General features: G+C 55.0%; 2 protein-coding genes across 3 annotated transcripts; both read right to left on the bottom strand.

Moving 5' to 3' along the window:
- Positions 1 to 439: 439 nt before the first annotated feature.
- Positions 440 to 11,377, bottom strand: Bcat2 (branched chain amino acid transaminase 2). Of its 2 annotated transcripts, none has more exons than XM_090322408.1 (11): positions 10,964 to 11,377; positions 6,753 to 6,827; positions 6,291 to 6,494; positions 3,791 to 3,901; positions 3,592 to 3,711; positions 3,260 to 3,423; positions 2,424 to 2,566; positions 2,216 to 2,301; positions 1,947 to 2,087; positions 1,803 to 1,877; positions 440 to 699 (listed from the first exon to the last, which is right to left on the bottom strand). In XM_090322408.1, the coding sequence occupies exons 3-11, from the start codon at positions 6,399 to 6,401 to the stop codon at positions 661 to 663; spliced, it is 990 nt and encodes a 329-aa protein (XP_090178534.1). In that variant the 5' UTR covers positions 6,402 to 6,494; positions 6,753 to 6,827; positions 10,964 to 11,377; the 3' UTR covers positions 440 to 660. The 2 variants fall into 2 exon arrangements, with proteins under 2 accessions (XP_090178534.1, XP_090178533.1); XM_090322407.1 differs by having other exon boundaries at positions 11,221 to 11,327.
- Positions 11,378 to 13,838: 2,461 nt separating this feature from the next.
- On the bottom strand, positions 13,839 to 20,200 carry Hsd17b14 (hydroxysteroid 17-beta dehydrogenase 14). The gene is made up of 9 exons (XM_090322451.1): positions 19,972 to 20,200; positions 19,563 to 19,601; positions 18,861 to 18,943; positions 18,471 to 18,537; positions 17,641 to 17,732; positions 15,699 to 15,803; positions 15,384 to 15,451; positions 15,188 to 15,284; positions 13,839 to 14,359 (listed from the first exon to the last, which is right to left on the bottom strand). The coding sequence occupies exons 1-9, from the start codon at positions 20,057 to 20,059 to the stop codon at positions 14,162 to 14,164; spliced, it is 837 nt and encodes a 278-aa protein (XP_090178577.1). The 5' UTR covers positions 20,060 to 20,200; the 3' UTR covers positions 13,839 to 14,161.
- Positions 20,201 to 20,205: the final 5 nt, after the last annotated feature.

Here is a 20,205-nt window from a genome sequence, read left to right as displayed (position 1 = left end):
CGGGTCTTTGTGCATGCTAGGCAAGCACTCTACCACTAGGCCACACTACCCCCCTTTTTTAATTAGCTTCTCACGCCTTGAAAATGAAGGGAGCTAGACTAGGATCTCTTTCTTCCTCGGTCGTGGGGCTTGAACTCTGGGCCTGGGCGCTATTCCTGAGCTCTGTCAGCTCGAAGCTCCCACCCCTCGAGCCAGAGTCCCGCGAACTTTAGTGCCCAGGCTGGCTTTGAACCGCGATCCTCCTGAGTGGTGACAGGCGTGGGCCACCGAGCCCAGCAAGGGAGCCCGCGGAGGCACGAGTGGGCACACGCGCAGCACAGCTAATGTCTTGTTCTTTGGCATTTTATTTCAGAAGTACAGGGGAAAAGAAAAAAAGCCTCGGCCGCACCGGGGTCCGCCTGAGAAGGGAGATGAGCTGCAGCCGCGGCGTGGGGCGTCCCGTCCCGTCCCCAGCGGAGGCCGGGCCGAGGCCCAGGCCACCCGGTCTGGCCCTTTGGCGTGGGGAGTGTGGCGGCCACGCGGGGGCGCTGGAGGGCCGGCGTGCGTCCCCGGCCTTCTTTATTGCACTTGAGGAACGGAAGGGAGGCGGGTGGGAGGGCGGGGCTCGCCGCCGCCGCCGCGTCTCCGGATCTCCGTGCTGGTTGGGGTGGCCTGGAGGCGTCACACCTGGAGAATCCATTCGTGGGCATTTGTTCCATACTGTGAGACAATGGAGGCCGGAAGTGAGCCGCACTACAAGTCCCAGAAGCCCTCGGGGGCACCATGGTCCAGCATAGCGCTGTGCCCTGGCCCCTCATGGGAAGTGTAGTCCACTTTCCTGAGGGCTGCCACCTTGCCCCGGGAAGGCAGCCCAGGCAGCGGCGCAGAGCTAGTGCCTAAGGTTGGAGGCCGGCTCTCTTGGCTAGGGAGAACTGCAAAGCCTCCTGAGACTCACGGAGGAGCCGAGGACAGGCCAAGGGACCCGGGGAGGCGCCTTCTGTGGTAGGGTAGTTCCCTCATCTCCCTCAGCGGAGAGGCTCATGGGAAGAGGAGGCGCCCACTTGCACACAGCAGGGCCCCAGAGGCTCATGGGAAGGGGAGGCGCCCACTTGCACACAGCAGGGCCCCAGAGGCTCATGGGAAGGGGAGGCGCCCACTTGCACACAGCAGGGCCCCAGAGGCTCATGGGAGGGAGGCTTCCCACCTGCACAGCAGGACCCCAGAGGCTCATGGGAGAGGAGGCTTCCCACCTGCACAGCAGGGCCCCAGAGGCTCATGGGAAGGGGAGGCTTCCCACCTGCACAGCAGGGCCCCAGAGGCTCATGGGAAGGGGAGGCTTCCCACCTGCACAGCAGGGCCCCAGAGGCTCATGGGAAGGGGAGGCTTCCCACCTGCACAGCAGGGCCCCAGAGGCTCATGGGAAAAGGGCTTCCCAAGCACAAGCTGGGGTACAGGCAGGGTTCCAGCATACAGGACAGTGTTATTTGTGGTTAAGTGTTCCAGGCTACAGGAATTCATGGAAAGCCTACTCAGCCTAGAACCTCTAGGACACTAGGAAAGTTCACCTTTTTTTTTTTTGCCAGCCCTGGGCTTGAGCTCAGGGCCTGGGCACTGTCCTTGGGCCTTCCTCAAGGCTAGTATTCTACCCTGAGCCACTGCACCACTTCTGGCTTTTTCTATGTATGTGGTACCAAGGAATCGAACCGAGGTCTTCGTGCATGCTAGGCAGGCACTCTTCTATGCCAAACTCCCCGCCAGGTTCATCTTCTTTTGGGGGATGTCATGGTCATCACCCCTGCCCATCCCATGGGAAAGCGCCTCACCTGAATGGCTCTGAGTTCCTTCTGGAAGCGTGAGGTCAGCTCAGGCCCATTTTCCATGGTGGGAATGTGGAGTTTCTGGGGAGGAAGGGTCCATGAGCACAGCCACCTCCCTTGGTCCCTGCCCACAATGGCCGTCCACCTCACCTGGCCTTCGTAGAGGATCCCATGCACTGGGCAGACCTGACAGGCGGTGCCCGAACCGAAGACCTCCCGCACCCGGCCCTCTTGCAGCGCCCGCAGCAGCTCCTTCATGGTGATCGTGCGCTCCTCCACACGAAACTCCCCCTGCAGCGCAGCCAGACACCCTGGTTCTGCATCTCCTTCTCCACTCCAGACCCCAGAGGCCGGTGTACTCGCAGTGTGCCCGCCCCCTCCCCTCCCCAGCACCCATCCTCTGGAGCCCCTGGCCATACCCAGGACCGAGCCAGGTCCAGCAGACTCTGTCTGATCACGCCCGGCAGGATGATGCTGTCCAGCGGGGGCGTCACGAGCTCCAGCACTAGGTCAGGGGCACAGGACGGGGTCGCTGAGTGCCCTGCAGCCGGCCCCCACTCCCAGGACCCCTGATGCCTTCCAGGAGGGGAGGAAGCACCCACTTTCACCAGGGCATGGTGGACTCACCCCCATCCTCGTAGGTCCAGTAGATGAAGATGTTCATGGTGCCCACCTCGGTGAGCTGCTGGTCGGGCCCGTACAGCCATAGCACCTGCTCACAGCCCTTCTTCTGTGCCTCCTGCTGCACCAGCACAGTGGGCCCATAATTCCTGGGAAAGGCCAGCCTTGTTGCACATTGGACTCAAGCCCACCACATGGCCTTAGGAAGGTCCCCATACCAGGGCTCGCCCTGCCCCTTCCCAGTTGACCCCAGGACAGAAGCCTCAGCTATTACTTTGCTGTGAGCTGGGCGCAGTGGCACATGCCTGCAATCCCAACGACTCAGAAGAGCTCCGATGGCCAAACCAAAGGGTTTGGGGCCCAGGCTCCAGTGGTACAAAGCTCTAAGTCCATATCCTGGCTGCTGTGCCCCCCTTCCTATGTCTTCGCATCTCAGAATAACAAGTATACTGCACTTCTCTGCCGGGACCGTCTTCAGACCCCACTCCCCATGACCAACTGCCCAACTGTCTTCCGAATCATCTCCAGATTGTCGTCCTTACTTTCCCTAGACTCTGGAAACAAGCATGGAAGTCTGGCATGCGGAATGCAGCCCAGGCTGGGTGACCTGAGGGCTGATTCCAGCGAAGGGGAAATATTCTTTCCGGAGACTTCCAAGGGCTAAGCCCACATTCCTAGTGACCCCCTCAACACCCCCCTTCTAAGCCTGTTTGTCCGAGGGTAAAGACCCCCAACTCTGAGCCCTGTAGCCTGGAGCTTCAACACTGAAGCAGAGCTGCTCAACAAAGTTCCGAACACTGGGACACAACACCCTGTGACTCAGGCATTGGGGTGCTACTTACCCCCCTAGCTTGTAGTTGCCGACCCCACCCACCCAGGCACGGATGTAGGTTGGGTCAGCCAGGAGGGAGATGGGGGTCATGGCGTCTCCAGGAAAGTAGGAGCCAACAGGGCAGAGAATGACGTACAGGAGAGCTTCACTGGCTATGCCAACCCCCAGTGAGGGCTGCCAGGGACAGAGAGGCCACATCAGGGGACAAGGGACAAGGCAGTTTCCTCCCAAAGACCCTGGGGTGCAGACCCCAGCCTCCTCCCTCAGGCCCTGGGGTGCAGACCCCAGCCTCCTCCCTCAGACCCAGGGGTCCAGGCCGTCGCCCAGGAGAAGGGCGCCCACCTGGTTCCCAATGAGCACAGGCCGCACATAGAGGCTGGTCCCCACAGCCTCGGGAACCCAGTCCTTGTCCACCTCGATGAGCCGACGGATGCACTCAAGCAGCTCTCCTTTGTCAAAAGTCTGGATGGGATTCCACAGAGTCAGGGGCTTGCTGGCCAGCTCCACCCCTGCCTTCTCCCTGGCTGGCCAGGCCACTCACCGGCAGGCAGAGGCGCTGGGCTGAGCGTAGCATCCGGTCCATATTGAGCCATGGTCGGAAGAGTCGCACCTGCTGGTCCTGGCTTTTGAAGGCCTTCATGCCCTCGAAGATCTGCAGCACAGAGGGATACAGGTTCCAGAGCTCAGTGCCACAGGAGGCGAGACAACCACAGAGACAGACACAAGTAGGTACCAACAGAAATGCAGACAGAGCCCAGGAGAGACCCAGGCAGTCCCTCACTGAGAGGACATATTGATGGAAACACAGGGACAGAGAAGGAGATTATAAATGCACGAAAGCAGCATGGTCAAGGGAGCCAGTGGTTCAAGTAGTAAAGCATCTTCCTACCAAGCATGAGGTCCTGAGTTCAATCCCCAGGACTGCCCAAAGGTGCTAGTGGCTCATGCCTATAATTCTAGTTACTCAGGAGACTGAGATATTAAGGATCATGATTCTAAGCCACTATGGGGAGACGCTTATGTCCAATAAATTACTTCAAAAAGCCAGAAATGGGGCCAGGAGTTTGGCCTAGTGGTTAAAGTGCTTGCCTAGCATGCATGAAGACCCGGGTTCGATTCCTTGGTACCACATACATAGCAAAAAGCCGGAAGTGGTGCTGAGGCTCAAGTGGTAGAGCTCTAGCCTTGAGAAAGTCCAAGGACAGTGCTCAGGCCCTGAGCTCAAGCCCAGGACTGGCAAAAAAAAAAGCCAGAAATTGTGCTGTGGCTCAAGTGCTAGCCTTGAGCAAAAGTGCTAGCCTTGAGCAAAAAGTGCTAGCCTTGAGCAAAAGAAGTTCAGGGAGAGCCCAGGTCCTGAGTTCAAGCTCCAGGATAAGCAAGAAACAAAGGCAATGGGGCAATCAACATCTTTCATATTTACAAGATTATAAACTGTTTGATTAACAGTTTTGCAAATGGGTTAGACCTACACTTACACTTAAAAGAAGTAAGCTGAGGAAGTGGTACCGTGGAAGAGTTCAGGGCCAACACCCAGGCCCAGAGTTCAAGTCCCACAAACCCCTTCCCTCCCAAAAAAATCTCAATCACCAATCTGGCCAGGAGCATAGCATAGTGGTAGAGTGCTTTCCTAGCATGCATGAAGCCCTGGGTACAGAAAAGGCCAAGAGTGGTGCTATGGCTCAAGTGGTAGAGTGCAGAGGGCTAGCCTTGAGAAAACCCAAGGGCAGTACCCAGGCCCAGGACTCCCCCCCCCCAAAAAAAAAGAATAAAAAAGAAGCAATCTGAGCAAGTTTATTTATTACAACACTGTTTATAATTCCCCCAGGTCCAGAAACAAGCTAAATATACAACAACAGATTGCCTAATGAGTTGTATCGTTACACTGAAACACAGTAAAACTATAAAAGATTGGTTACCTAGCCAGGGGCTTGTGGCTCACACCTGTAATCCTAGCTACTTAGGAGGCTGAGATCTGAGGCTCGCTGCTCAAAGGCAGCCTGGGCAGAAACGTAGCCAGATATATAGATATAGATATAGATAGATAGATCTTTTTTTACCAGTCCTGGGGCTTGAACTCAGGGCCTGGGCACTGTCCTTGGACACTTTTTGCTCAAGGCTAGTGCTCTGCCACCAGAGCCACAATACCACTTCTGGCCTTTTCTGTGTATGTGGTGCCAAAGAATTGAACCCAGGGCTTTGTACATGTTAGGAAAGCACTCTACTACTAGGCTACAATCCCAGCCCAATAAACTACTCAGGAAAAGCCAGGGTGGTGCTGTGGCTCAAGAACTAGCGATAGAAGAAGAAAAAAGAAAAAAACCAGTGGCCCTGCCTCTCTCCTGCTCAGACTCTTCCATGGCTCTTAATAGGTGTCACTGGGCAAAATCCAGCCCCTCGGTCCTCTGGGCCCCAAGGACATCATAAGTGTCCTCTGCTCTGTCATCCTCTACACAATCTCTCCAAAATAAGCTCAATTTTCCTGCCACTGCCCTTGCTTGCTCAACGAACTCCTCAAATTCCAGGAGCCCCCAACCCCTCTTGCTTTCCTTTTTGGTTTTCCAGGACTAGGGATGGAACCCAGGGCCTCACATGCTACACAAATGGCTCTACCACTGAGCCGCATTCTCAGCTCTTCTGCTTTTAGTTTGTTTTCCAGGCAGGGTCTTGTGCTTTGGCCGAGGTTGGCCTCAGAACAAAACCTCCTCCTACCTCTCTGCTCCCTGAGAAGCTGAGGCCCACAGCATTTCCCGCCACATCAGACTTCATCTTTGACATGGGATCTCACAAACTAGACACCTGGCCTCCAAGCTGTGGTCCCGCTGGCTGTGTCCTGAGTGGTGGAGATTACAGATCGGCCCAGCGTGAGACCCAGCATGGTGGCTGAGCACGGGAAGAATATCTTGGAACTCCATGGTAAGCACAGAAAGGAGATACAAGGAGAAACCAAGCTGGAGGACAAACCCAACAAGAGATAGATGCATATAGGGACAGGAGATGTATATAGAGACAGGGGTTGGGGGTCTGCCAAGCCACCATGCCACCTGTAGGGAGTAGTGGAGGGCAGAGCAGGCAGGATGCAGCAGAAGGTTCTGGAAGGGTTGGATGCGGGGCTGGCCCCAGCCGTGGTTTCCACTCCACTCCACCATCAGCATGTGGTCGGTGAATGTCTTCCCAAAGACCAGTGGTTTGCTGGGGCTGGGCTTCTTCTGCGGCTCCTCCGTCCTGAGCACCTGCAGGTCTGCAGCCTAAGAAAACACAACCCCAGCATCCTGGAAGCTGACTACATCTGGAAAACTACAACTCCCAGGAGCCTGCAGGAACTTAAGAGTCAAGGAGGCCTCTGGGAAATCCAGTCAATTCTTTCCCACCTAGGACAACCTACTGGGCTACCTACAGCCACCTCTGTATCTAGACAGTGGATGTCTGAAGATGCCCAAATCCAACTGCCACCCCAATTTCCACAGACCGAGGGGTCCAGGCCCAGCTGTCCTCCTTCCTTTCACCTTAAAGTTGGAGGAGGCATATCTTCTTGCACCACAGAGAAGCCCCGGGACTGGAAGAAATTTCCGGGCCCAGACCTGGCATGGGGAGAGAAATGACAAGGGTTATGAGCCCATTGGGGTGAGTGTGTGCCTCCTGCCAGCCTGTGGTCCCCTGGGCTTGCTTTGTTGCAGTCCCAGTGCACTCCAGACCAGGCATCTGGCCCTGGCGGGACGCCTGCCCACCCCCCCCCTCCAGTTCTAGAAGCATTCCTAGAAAGCTGAGTCAGCTCCAGTCCCTTCCCTTCCCTCCCCTCGGGGCAAAGTCACAGACAGGCCCCTCCCACCCCCACCAGGGGAACTTTGCCCCAGCCTGAGAGGAGCTCAGAGTGAGAAGGCCATGAGGGAAGGCAGGAGGTAAGAGAAGGTCTCCACGGGTGGGCTGGGGTACCCAAGTCCTGACAGCAGTGAGGAAGCTGCGACACCTCAAAACTACGCCCTTTCCCCAGTAGGGAGCCCCCAACCTGTATTCTCAAACACAGGGGTACAGGCCTTGGCCTCTTCCCTCACACCCGGATGTCTCAAGACCCCACTCCACCTCCCTCAGACCCAGGGGTTCAGACCTCTGCTGTGCTCTCTCAGATCCAGGGATCTGGATTCAACCCTATTCCCCCCCGACTGAAGCCCCAAACTCCTTCAGACCCAGGGGTCCAGGCCCCAGCCTCCTCCCTCAGACTATGGAGTACAGGCCTCCTCCCTTAGTCCCTGTAGTCTCAGTGGCCTTTGACTTCAGGATGTGTGTCTCTCCAACCATGTGGGAAGGTGGCTGAGTGAGGTGGAGGGATACAGTGCCGTCAGCTGGGAGAGCTGACACAGGCCCTGCAGGAGAACCAGTGGAGGCTGCCAGTCCAGAGGTGAGTCACAGGGAAGTGGGTTGGGGTGCTGGGGTTTCATAAACTGTGAGGATTTCATGGTGTGCTGCTGGATGGCCTCTAGGGAAATGAGACAGGCGACTGCCCTAGCCAGGCAGCCATGTTTCTGCCCTGGAGGGGACAGTGCTTCATGCAAAGCGAGAAGACAGGAGGCTGAGCAGAGCAGCTGCGGGCAGGGGGAGAAGGAAAATAAATCAGAGACTGGGACACAGACCAATGAGGAGAAAAGAGACAGAAGTAGAGGAGGAAGGCTGGATAGAAACTGGCAACAAAAGTGGGCCCTGGGGGAGCTGGCTCACTGCAGGCTGGAGGCTAAGGCAGGAAGGCCGTGAGTCTGGGCAGGAGGTAAGTTTGATACATGGGCAGCAGAAAGAGAGGGAGAGAGGATAACAGGATTAAAAAGGAGGCCCCCCCCCAACTCCCGCAGGCACAGCGGGAGTTTGGCCTAGTGGTAGAGTGCTTGCCTAGCATGCATGAAAAAAAAGCTTCGATTCCTCAATACCACATACATAGAAAAAGCTGGAAATGGTGCTGTGGCTCAAGTGGTAGAATACTAGCCTTGAGCAAAAATAGCTCAGGAGCAGAGCCCAGATCCTGAGTTCAAGCCCCAAGACTGGCAAAAAAAAAAAAAAAACCACACTAAAAGTGAGACCCAGGAAGTGGTACACACCTGTAATTTTAGCTACTCAGGAGGCTGAAATATAAGGATTGAGGTTCAAAGCCAGCCCAGGTACTAAAGTCCATGAGAGTCATCTCCAATTAGCCACTAGAAAATGGGAAGTGGCACTGTGGCTCAAGGGATAGGGCAGTAGCTTTGAGCTGAAGAGCTCAGGGACAGTGCCCAGGCCCAGAGTCCAAGCCCCACAATCGACAGAAAAAAAAAAGGGAAGAGAAACAGATAGACTAACCAACTCTCAGATGGGGTGAGAAAAGAGAATGAGGGAATGAGGGAAACTGCCCTGACTGCTAGTTAGACACAGGTGGAAAGACAGAAAAATACCATTATCTATGAGGAAAGAGAGAAGTTGTTGGGCAAAGCATTTAGATTCTAAGTTTCACATTGGCCACAGAGCCATGATGACAGTAGAAAAAACTGCTTTCACCCTCCTGGGGGGGCATTTCTCTAAGACCTGAGGTTTCCTCCAGTCTCAAGAGAACAGACATCTCACACTCCAACTGGGGGGAGTGAGCCCTGAGATGCCCAGATGGCAGGGGGGTTATTAAGATGAAGGGTGAGGGTCAGGAGTTGGGCCTACTGGTAGAGTGCTTGCCTAGCATGCACAAAAACCCAGGTTCAATTCCTCAGTACCACTTACATAGAAAAAAGTCAGGAGTAAGGCTGTGGCTCAAGCGGTAGAGCTCTAGCCTTGAGAAAGTCCAAGGACAGAACTCAGACCCTGAGTTCAAGCCCAGGACTGGCAAAAAAAAAGAAAAAAAAAAAGACGAGAAAATGAAGGGTGAGGGGTTGGGAATGTGGCTTAGTGGCAGAGTGCTTGCCTACCATGCATGAAGCCCTGGATTAGATTCCTCAGTGCACATCCATAGAAGAAGCTGAAAGTGGTTATTGTGGGTCAAATGATAGAGTGCTAGCTTTGAGCAAAAGAAGCTCAGGGACGGTGCTCAGGCCTTGAATTCAAGCCCCAGAACTAGCCAAAAATAAAAAGAGGAAGGGGGAAGGACTGAGGTTAATTACATGATGTAGGGAAGGAGGCTGAACAGGAGGGGGCGCTGCCACACATTCCTGACAGCCAAGGGCTGCTGTGCCCAACTCAGTCCAAGAATGCCACCATCAAGCCAGGCAACATGGCATAGGACTCCCATCCTAGCTACTCAGGAGGCTGAGATTTGAGGACTGTGGTTCAAATTGAATTTGGAAAGTCCATGAGATTCCTAATTGAATTAACCAGCAAAATGCCAGAAATGAGGCAGTGGCTCCAGGGGTAAAAAGCTCAGGGACAGTGCTCAGGCCCTGAGTCCAAGCCCCAGGACTGACCATTTAAAAAGAAAAAAAGGGGGGGAGCCTGGAGTTTGCTCTGGGGTAGAGTGCTTGCCTAGAATGCACAAAGACCCACATACATAGAAAAAACATACATAGAAGTGGAGTTGTGGCTCAAGTGCTAGAACTCTAGCCTTGAGAAAGCCCAAGGACAGTGCTCAGGCCTTGATCTCAAGCCCTGGGAGTGGGAGGGAGAGAGTGGGAGAGAGAGTGAGGGGGAGAGGGAGAGGGAGAGAGGGAGGGAGGGAAGGGAGAGGGAGAGGGAGGGAGGAAGAGAAGGGGAGAGAGAGAGGGGAAGGAGGGAGGGAGGGAGAGAGAAAAAGAAAGACACTATGGAAGACTGTGAGTGTCTGTTGAGGTTATCTCTGTCCCCAGCCTAAGCTGTGTCAGAGCCAGCTGTCCTAGTGACCTAGGATTGACTCAGTGACACACAGAATGGTCTCCATCGCAGACTTAGAGCAGTCCAAGACTGCACATTATTACTCCATATGGCACACTCCCCGCCCCCCTCCCCGCCATCAATCAGGACTGTCCCCATCAGAGCCAAGTCTTGTCTCACCACAGGACTGTCCCCACCCTCTGAAGCCCAACACCTACCCTTTCTATATTTGTCTCTGTCCACTCCCCAAGTTTCCAATTTCAAATCCAATAACTAACCCACATCCACCTAGTTGAATCCCTGCACAAGGCTAAGACCCCTTCAATATGCTCTACAAGCTCAGGTCTGTCACCATCCATTTCCACCCAGGCCAACAACCATCCACCCCCCCCTCCCCCCGCTCACATCGGGTGAAAATTAAAAAGTCTGCTGTGCTATTATTTATCAGCTTGAGATAAGAGACTCAAAAAAATGTTTTTTTAAGTACACAGAGAACAAGAAACGTTTCGCTCAAGGTTACACCCGCGGCAGCGTGGAGGCTTGTAACAACCCCTCCTCGGTTTGGTTTGGTTTCCCTCTCGCTTAGAAAGTGCTTTTTCCTTTGGTTTTTTTCTGGTAAGCTCCTGAGCTCCGCGATGCTCGGCTGTCCGATCTCTTCTCGGTCAGCCCAGGCCGCCCCGCTCCTGCCTGACAGCCGCCCTCCTCCACCCAGCGCAGCGGCCTCCACGCCCCCACCGCTGCGGAAACCGTCGGGAAGACCCCGCGTCCGCCCCGCTCGGCCCGCGTGCCGGGGCGGCCTCCACCCCTTTCCCGCCTCCTCAGACCCGGGTCCCCCTCCCCAGCTCCCTCATGGGGTGCCTGGTCCTCGGCCACCGCACCCCCAACCCTCTCCCATGGCAGCTCCCCCCCCGTGTCTGCCACTTCCTACCTCTCCGGCCAGGACACCCCGCTTCCTCACCAGCTGCCTCCTGCACCCCGTTTGTGGCCATCCGCTCCCCAAGTCCCTGAAAGCCTGGTGGCGCCGCTTCCTCGGTGGGGCGCCCCCATCCTCTCCGCGCCCCGCCGGGAGCCCCGGCACCAGGGGAAGCCGCGCCAAGCCGGAAGGGCTGCGCGCCAGGGGTCCTCCCGGAAGTGCGCCTCTCCCCGGGGTCCCCCCAGCCCCGCGGCGCGAGCCCGCGAACCCACCTGCCCCAGAGCCGCTGCGGCCATGATGGGTGCGCCGAATAACAGTGCCGGCCGGGGGCGCAGCGACGGGGGGGAAAAGAGGTTCCGGCCCCGCCCACGCCACGCCCACCGCACGCCACGCCCACCGCGTCAGGTCAGTCCCTCCCACGCCCCTCCCCTGCCCCCCGCAAAAATGGCTGCTACCCCCGCAAAGGAATCCAGTTCCACCTGGGGCCCCCCCCTCCCCTGTGCAGAGCGCATGCGCCCTGGAGGCCAGCACTGAATCACAATCCCCCACCTACCCGGCACCCCCTCCCCCCTCCCCCCCCCCCCCCCCCCCCCCCGCCTCTGAGACAGGATTCCCTGGTGGTTTACAGAGGAGCTGTCCTGACTTCAAATCCTAATCCTCAGGACTCAGCCTCTTGAGTAGCCAAGATGACAGGTGTGAACCCTGACAGGTGTGAACCCTGGGCGTCTGGCTTGCAGAGGGTTTTTTTAAAGGCATTTCCCTACTCTTCAGGTTGGGGTAAGAGGAAGGGGAGGCATGGAACAGAAAGCTCTGATCGCAGCCTCCCACTCAAAAATAAGGGCTCAGGAAGTCTGGTGCTAGGGGTGAAGGTGGAGCGTCCCTGCAGTCAGGAGATGGTTGGATAATTATTTTTCTTACAAGATCTGTGTGGATGGGTGTGGAGGTACACGCCTGCTAACACCTGACCAGGCTGGAGCTGGACGATTGGAAGTCCCAGTCCATCTTGGAGTCTGAGCTATAAACTGATAACTGACAAAAAACTGAAGGTACAAGGGCCGGGAGATTGGCCGCATGGTAGAGTGCTTGCCTAGCATGTATGAAGTCTTGGGTTCCATTCCTTGTACCACATACATAAAACAAAAAAAAAAGTCAGAAGTGGTGCTGTGGCTCAAACGGTAGAGCTCTAGCCTTGAGCAAACCCGATGACAATGCTCAGGCCCTGAGTTCAAGCCCAGGACTGGCCAAAAATAAAAACAAAGAAATAAAGGTTCGCCGCAGGTGTGCTTTTTGTTGCTTTTTGAGATAAACACACATAGATTCATCCTCCTTTGTTCTGTTCTTTTTAATCAGTAATACCTTAAGTTTTTTTGTTGTTGTTTTGTTTTTGCCAGTCCTGAGGCTTAAACTCAGGGTCTGGGAAATGTCCTTGAGTTTTCTCAAGGCTAGAGCTCTACCACTTGAGCCACAGAACCACTTCCCGCTTTTTCTATGTACGTAGTACCAAGGAATCGAACCCGGGTCTTCGTGCATGCTAGGCCAGCACTCTACCACTAGACCAAACTCCTATCCCTGCAGAAAGAGTTAGCCAATCACAGCCTGTCAGGATCCTCCTGACACCACCACCCTGCCAGAAATTCAAATTTATAGCTGTGACCCGTAGATCCAGCTCTTCAAATCATCGTGACCCGGGACATCTTCATGATCTTGAATTTCTGCACCGAGTTAATCTCATCTTTAACTTCTAGAGTGCTAGCTTGAGCAAAAAAGCAGCTCAGGGACAGTGCTCAGGCCCTGAGTTCAGACACCAGAATTGGCCAAAAAAAAAAGACTCAGGTTTTTCTAGGGTTCAGGCCAGTCATGTGATATCGGCACTCAGGAAGCCAAAGCCAGCCTGGGCTCCAAACAAAACATTACCTCCCGGCCTCAGTGACCACACGAGGACCCGGTGTCCCCGTTAGGCGCACTGCCTCCGGCACTGCTCTGTCTTCCTCCCCCGCCTCCCGCTTCCCGCCAGCCAGGACGGAGGGGGCGGATTCCAGGCCGGCCACGCCCCCGCCGAGGCCAATCAGAGGCTGCCGCACACGCCCCCCGCCGCGACCAATCAGCTGCGGCCTTGCAGCCCCGCCCCCTCGCCGCGGGGACGGGTGCCGGGGCCCCAGCTGGGGGAGCCCGGGCCCGGCGCGGTGCCGCCCTCCTGAGCCCCATTCCTTCTCCCTCTGCCCCACATGGCTCCACCCCCCACGCTGCCTCGCTCTGGACATTTTGTGCCAGCTGTCTTCCGATGATCCACTGGCAAGGAAAGCCAAACGCTTTTCCTGCGTTTCCCGATGGACCATTATGTTGCAATTAGCACTTAATTGAGTCTCTCTTGTGGGCCTTTTAATTAGGACCCAGGTGCTGCTCTGAGACAGGTGTTAGCAACGTGAAGCCCTGTTGTAAGGCCTGCAGGCAGAGGGATGGAATTCTGGGGTGGTCAGGCTGGTGTAGACAGCAGGAGATAAAGAAGTGACATCCAGACTACAAATTGATTGTTTTATGTGCTGGTCCTAAGGCTTGAACTCTGGGCATGGAAGCTGTGGCTGGTGTCTACCACTTGAGCTACAGCTCTGCCTCGGGTGTGTGTGTGTGTGTGTGTGTGTGTGTGTGATTAAGTGAAGATAAAAGTCTGAAAGTCTTTCCGGTCCTGGCTGGCTTCAAACCACTATACTCAGCGCTCAGCTTCCTGAATAGATAACAGGTCCTGGCATCTGTTTGCTTTTTGACAAGGTTTCATCCTGTAGTCCTGGCTGAACTGTGAGTCAAGGTTCTCTTGCCTAGGTTTCCCCAGTGCGGAGATCACAAGGTTACCCTATACGTCTGGCTTACAAATTGCTTTTTTTTTTTTTTTTTTTTTTTGCTAGTCCTGGGCTTGAGCTCAGGGCCCGAGCACTGTCCTTGGACTTTCTCAAGGCTAGAGCTCTACCACTTGAGCCTCAGCACCATTTCTGGCTTTTTTCTATGTATGTGGTAGTGAGGAATCGAACCCGGGTCTTCGTGCATGCTAGGCAAGCACTATACCATTAGGCCAAACCCCCGGCCCACAAATTGCTTTTTTATGGGGTGAGTGCCTCTGGCGTGAGCTGGTGCAGACTTCACCTATGGTGTGGTGGTTGTCCTTGAGAAGCAGATGGTACCAGTTGGAGTTTGGGTTGTAATAGGTGAGGCAGGGAAGTCTTAATTAGATGGCAATGGGGGTGGTTGGGAAGGGGGCGTGGGGTCAACCACAGAAGTCCTGTGGCTTGCTTTACACCCGTACCCCAGCTCTGCACCACCAGTCACCAGAAGCTCCACGCCTGTGCAGAAGCTGGCTTCAGAGGCCAGAAACACAGCTGCAGCCCCCACCTCAGCTGGCTGGCCCATACGGCCCAGGGGCTGGAGAAAGAAAGGAAGAAAAAGGCAAGAGAATTTTACCCCAAAACTGGGTGTTGTAACACATTCCTGTAAAACCAGCTACTGACCAGGGAGAAGCAGGATGATCAGAGTTTGCAGGTCAGCTGGGGCACAGTTAGACTTTATCTTTTTTTTTTTTTTTTTTTGGTCAGTCCTGGGGCTTGTACTCAGGGCCTGGACACCACTTCTGGCTCTTTCTGTTTATGTGGTATTGAGGAATGGAACCCAGGGTTTCATGCATGCTAGGCAAGCATTCTACCACTAAGCCATATTCTCAGCCCCAAGACTTTAAAAAAAAAAAAATTTTTTTGTAGGTCATAGGGCTTAAACTCTAGGCCTACGCACTCTCCCTAAGCTGTTCAGCTCAAGGCCACCGCCCTACCCCTGGAGCCACAGCCGATGTGTGAGCCTCTGCCTGAGCTCCCAAGACATTATCTTAAAATACAAATAAAAGTGCTGGTGTGTGGCTCTTGTGGTAGGACACTTGCTTAGCAAGTTTACACACTGGTATCTTACACCTGTAATCCTAGCTACTTAGAAGGCTGAGATCAACCATGGTTTGAGGCCAGTCCAGATAGGTAAATCCATGAGACTTTTCTCTCCATTTAACTACTCAGACAAAGCCAGAAGTGGTGCTGTGGCTCAAAGGGTAAAAGGCTAGCCTTGAACAAAAGAAGCTCAAGGACAGGGCCCGGTCCCAGAGTTCAAGCACTAAGACTGGCAAAAAAAAAAAAAAAAAAGAGGATCCTCAGCTTGGTCACAGCACCCCCAAACCCTGGTCCATTCACCCAGCCTTGGCCCACAGCCTACTTGGGCCATGGTGCCTTCTCGGATTGTTGCCCCAGGGTCTGGTGTCGACGCTGCCAGTTCCTCCCAAAGTGGAGTCCAGATGTTTCCTGGAGAAATACTGGGGTGAAGGGAGAAGGGATCAGAGAGGTCCTCTTGGGCTCACTACCAATCTTCTCCATTTCCCCAGAGGCCTCTCCACCTAGTTGGAACAACTTACCAGTTGACACGGACGCCATATTGGCTCTCATCCAAGGCTAAGGCTTTGGTCATGGCAGTTACAGCTCCCTAGGGGAAAAACAGCAGGGTGGCAGGCCCTTCCTATCTCATCTGCCAGCCAGCAGGCACCAGGCAGGGCATCAGAATGACCTGGGCCTATGTAAACTGTACCAGCTGTCTCTAGGGAGAAACTTCTCACAAACAGATGTGGCCTGACGCTGAATCAGGGAGCTGGGGTCCCCCCAAGCTCTGGTTCAAGTCTAGGCTCAGACCCCCCAGGGAGGGAGAAGACAGGAAGGAGTCCAGGGTGGCCTACCTTGGTGGCGACATAGGGAACAGCCTGGGACTGGCCAATAGCCCCCACCAGGCTGGAGATGTTGATGATGTTTCCCTGGCTCTTCCGCAGGTGGGGGAGGGTGAGCTGGGGACATTGGGGAAGAAGGGGGGGTCAGCCCGCTGGTAAGGGAGGTCATGTCCTCTGGGGCTATGCTGGCCCCCTCTTCTTGTTCTTAGTTGATTTTGGTGGCCCTTAGGGGCAGCATCCAGCACTTTACCAGGTGTGGAGGGAGACCCATGAATCAGTGGGTCTCAGTTCTTAGGGAGTCCATCCTTGTCTGAACTGAAGGATGTGTCTCTCATACCGCGCCTCCGTCCCCTCTCTCTGGGTCTCTCTCCCTCTTTCTGGATCTCTGTCCCTTGTTCTCACTCTGGGTTTTGGTCCCTCTGTCTCTTCTCTGGATCCTCCTCTTTCCTTCTGGGTCTTTGTCTTTCTGTTGCTGTCTCCCAGACCCTCCCACAACCCCATTTTTGTAAGTTACTCAAACTCCTTGCCACCTCCAGCCAGAAAGGTTCAGGATCTGGGGGACTTCGTGAAATGCACCCCATTTCCCAGCTTCTCCTGGGAAATTTCCTTGAGCCTCCACCCCCACCTCAGCTCAGGGTGGAGGGTGTGATGTAAGAGTGTATTCTTTCACCGCATTTGACCTGGGATAAACTGAAATTCGTTCCTTGCTCTGATGGCTTCCCTCGGGCTTCTGAGCTACTTGGCCCAGCCCTGTTCAGTCATTGCACACCAATTATCCCCAGTACAGTCACTGTGGAGATTTAAAGGGATATCCCTCCACCAGCACCCCACCTCTGCTTCTCTAGCTGGGTGGGATTCCAGGATGAGGGGAGTGAGACACGAGAAGGTGGAGCTGGGCAAAGAACCCCCAATACCAATTCAGACCCGTATGGGGCTCCAATTATATTAGAAGACCCTCCAGGGCTTTTGGCCCTGTCACATGTCAGTGACCCTTCATCTTCTTGTTGTCCTGAGAATTAAATGAGCTAATAGTTTTATAGACAGCTGAGAACAGGACCAGATATGTACCAGGTACCTTCCTTCCATCCCTCCCTCTCTCCCTCCTTCCCCAGGGCCTTTGCACACTTTTTCTTGTATGAGACACCTTATGCCCTATTTTGACTCTCTTCTCCCTCCCACTCATGAGTTCAACAGAAACCTCATCTTTTCCCTCCTACTTTCCATTTTCCCAGTGTGCACCTGGAGATCCCACGGTGTGTTGGGTGGTTCACACCTGTAATTCTAGCTACTCAGGAGGCTGAGATCTGAGGATGGAGGTTCAAAGCCAGCCCAGGCACTAAAGAAGGAGAGACTCTTATCTCCAATGAATCACTAGAAAACAGGAAGTGGGGCTGTGGTGCAGGGGTAGAGTGGTAGCCTTGAGCTGAAGAGCTCAGGGACAGTGCCCAGAGTTCAGAGTTCAAGTCCCATGACCTACAAAAAAAAAATCCCTGGGCCAAGGTTCAGGTGTAGACAGTAGAGCTCATGTGTGGTATGGCAGCAGGGCTGCATGGATGTGTAGCTTTATCCCCTTCCATCCTCAGAACAACGCTGTGATCCGCTGACCCTCACCCAACCATTTCACAGATATGAAAATGGAGGCATAGGTAAGGCGAGTAACACATACAGTGTGGCAAGTAAGTAGTAGGAGAGAACTGAAGCAGGTGGGACATTTCTTTTTTTCTTTTGCCAGTCCTGGGGCTTGAACTCAGGGCCCGGGCACTGTCCCTGAGCTTCTTTTTGCTCAAGACTGGTAGTTAATTGGAGAGTTTTGTGGACTTTCATACCAGGCTGGCTTTGAACCGCAAGCCTCAGATCTCAGCCTCCTGAGTAGTTAGGATTACAGGTGTGAGCCATCAGTGTCGGGCATCCCTGAGACTGTCATCTCTTAGACAAAGAAGGCCCCAGCTCTCACCTTGGTCAAGGTGTAAGCGGCCAAAAGGTTCAGCTCCAACAGCTGCCTGAAGCCCTGGGCAGATGTCTCCTCTGGCCACTGCGGGGGTGGGTCTAAGGAAATGAGCAGAGAGAAGGGCTGAGCACAGGGAGGGAGGGGAATGAGTAAAGGGAAGGCACTTAGTAGCTCCTAATGAAAGACGAGGGCCAACAGGAGCCTGGAGTTTGGTCTAGAGGTACAGTGCTTGCCCTACATGCACAAAGCCCTGCGTTCAATTCCTCAGTATCACAGACACAGAAAGGGCTAGAGGTGGTGCTGTGGTTTAAGTGGTAGAGCTCTAGTCTTGAGAAAGCCCAAGTACAGCCTAGGCCCTGAGTTCAAGCCCCAGGATTTGGAAAAAAGAGTCTGACAGTAGCCTAGGCTAATCTTGAACTCATGACCATCCTGCCTTTTGAATGAAATTATAGTGTGCATCACTCACCCTGCCTGCGTTAGGCTTCAAAATTTAAGAGTCAATATTTGCACCTGACCCTTAGTAAGGGCAATACATGTGTTCACTAAATAAACCGAGCGGGAGGGGGCAGTGAGAGGGGAGCAGAAAGATCAACCTTAGGAAGAGAGGGCTGGCTGGGCGCGGTAGCTCAGGCCTGTAATCCTAACTACTCAGAAGGCTGAGATCTGAGGATCGAGGTTCACTAAAGTCTGTGAGAACTCTTGTCTCCAATTAACCACCAGAAAACCAGAAGTGGTGCTGTGGCTCAAGTGGTAAAGAAGGAAAACCAGGGGGTTGGTGGCTTCTGCTTATGATCCCGGCATCAAAGGCTCCACCCCACCTCCAATGCACAACTCACGGTATCCAGCGTTGTTAACCACACAATCCAGGCGGCCGAATCGATGAATGATAACAGCAATGAGGGTCTGAGGGAGGATAGAATTGGCCTGTGAGGATTGGGGGGGGGGTTCTGCCTGGAGGGGAAGGAACCCCAAAGCAGGGCAGGGAAAGGAAAAATAGACTCAGGGAACGGGTAAAGGGGGGGACGGCAGTGAGGAGGGCCAGGGGCAGACCCCCACAGAGACTGGGGAGTAGGAGGGCACTACTGCCTTTAACATGGGGGAGTACAATTGAGTCTGGAGAGGAAAGAAAGGTGGAGGGACACGTGAGTAAACTCCAGAGAGAACTAAGCCAGAAAGTGCAGGTGTTCACTGCAGATGGGGAGAGAACAGGCAGAACATGCGCTTACCGCCACGTCTTCCTCCTGAGTCACGTCACATGGAATAAAGACAGTCCCAGGAAGTTCCTGGACCAGGACCTGGCTTCCTGACTCTGCAGGGAGAGATGAGCAAGGTCTGAAGCCCCAGGTCTAAAGGAGGAAGGTGGGGTCTGCACCCTTTGGTATGAGAGAATTGAGGTCTAGACCCCTGGGTCTGAGGAAGTAGGCTAAGCAGGGAATCCTGAGTCTGAGGAAGGAAAATTGGGGTCTGGATCCCTGTGCTTGAGGGAGGAGGCTGGTCCTGGACCTCTGGGTCTGAGGAAAGAGAATTGGGGTCTGGACCCTTGGGTCTGAGGGAGGAGGCTAAGCCTGGAATCCTGAGTCTGAGGGAGGAGAATTGAGGTCTGGACCCCTGGGTCTGAGGGAGGAGAATTGGGGTCTGGACCCCTGGGTCTGAGGGAGGAGAATTGGGGTCTGGACCCCTGGGTCTGAGGGAGGAGAATTGGGGTCTAGACCCCTGGGTCTGAGGGAGGAGGCTAAGCCTGGAATCCTGAGTCTGAGGAAGGAGAATTGGGGTCTGGACCCCTGGGTCTGAGGGAGGAGAATTGGGGTCTGGAGCCCTGGGCCTGAGGGAGGAGAATTGGGGTCTGGACCCCTGGGTCTGAGGGAGGAGGCTGGGCAGGCGTGAGGGCCATGGGGTGCGGTGGGGACGGTGGTCCCTGCCTCACTCACCATCTTTGTCACAGAACACCACCTGGGCCCCACTCTGAGCTGGAAGACAAGACAACAGGTGTTTACTCCACACACACACACACACACACACACACACACACACACACACACACGTCCTCCTTCCCCGCCTCTGCTGCCCCCTCGTGGCCACCCACAGCAGAGCCGCCCTGGGCCTCCACTCGTGACCTGCCTCGTGATGGTCGGGGACAAAGGGCAGAGCCTTCCCGCATCCCCCCGCCCCCCGCCCGGCTCAGCCAGGGCCTCGCTGGGATGGGGCGGCCCTCGTCTGTGGGGTTTGGGAAAACCCAGCGCAAACCTCGGCAAACCGGTCCCAAACCCGCCCTTCGTAACCGACCAGCAGGGCGAGGCGCCGTGGGCCATCCTGCCAGAACCCCCCCAAAAGACTCACCGAAGGCCCGGACGATGCCCGCCCCGATGCCGCGGCCGCCCCCGGTCACGAGCACCACCTTCCCCGCGTAGCGCCCGCCTGCAGCCATGCCGGCTCCGCCAGGCCAACTCCGAGTCCGCAGAGCTGGGGAGTTGTGGTTACCTACCTACACCTTCCCCTCTCAGATCAGCTCCCATTTCAGGACCCTCCCGCCTTCCCTCCCCAGACCTCTTAATTCCCTCAGCACAGCGACAT

Source organism: Megascapheus bottae, chromosome 31 (genome assembly GCF_031878675.1).
Source record: "Megascapheus bottae isolate mThoBot1 chromosome 31, mThoBot2.hap1, whole genome shotgun sequence".
In the NCBI taxonomy this organism is placed as follows: domain Eukaryota; kingdom Metazoa; phylum Chordata; class Mammalia; order Rodentia; family Geomyidae; genus Megascapheus; species Megascapheus bottae.
The sequence above is the reverse complement of the archived record's forward strand: the minus strand, read 5'-3'. Positions and strand labels throughout refer to the sequence as shown.

What these genes read in the sequence shown, in the direction of transcription:
- Bcat2 (XM_090322407.1), bottom strand. Translation starts at nt 11,244, where the DNA reads ATGGCCGCAGCGGCTCTGGGGCAG. An exon ending in CCGCAGCGGCTCTGGGGCAG is followed by an intron (nt 6,828 to 11,220) that starts GTGGGTTCGCGG and finishes TCCCCATGCCAG; the next exon opens with GTCTGGGCCCGGAAATTTCT. An exon ending in GGATCCTCTACGAAGGCCAG is followed by an intron (nt 1,878 to 1,946) that starts GTGAGGTGGACG and finishes CTTCCTCCCCAG; the next exon opens with AAACTCCACATTCCCACCAT.
- Hsd17b14 (XM_090322451.1), bottom strand. Translation starts at nt 20,059, where the DNA reads ATGGCTGCAGGCGGGCGCTACGCGGGGAAGGTGGTGCTCGTGACCGGG. An exon ending in GGTGTTCTGTGACAAAGATG is followed by an intron (nt 18,944 to 19,562) that starts GTGAGTGAGGCA and finishes CTCTCCCTGCAG; the next exon opens with AGTCAGGAAGCCAGGTCCTG. An exon ending in GAGAAGGCACCATGGCCCAA is followed by an intron (nt 14,360 to 15,187) that starts GTAGGCTGTGGG and finishes TTCTTTCTCCAG; the next exon opens with CCCCTGGGCCGTATGGGCCA.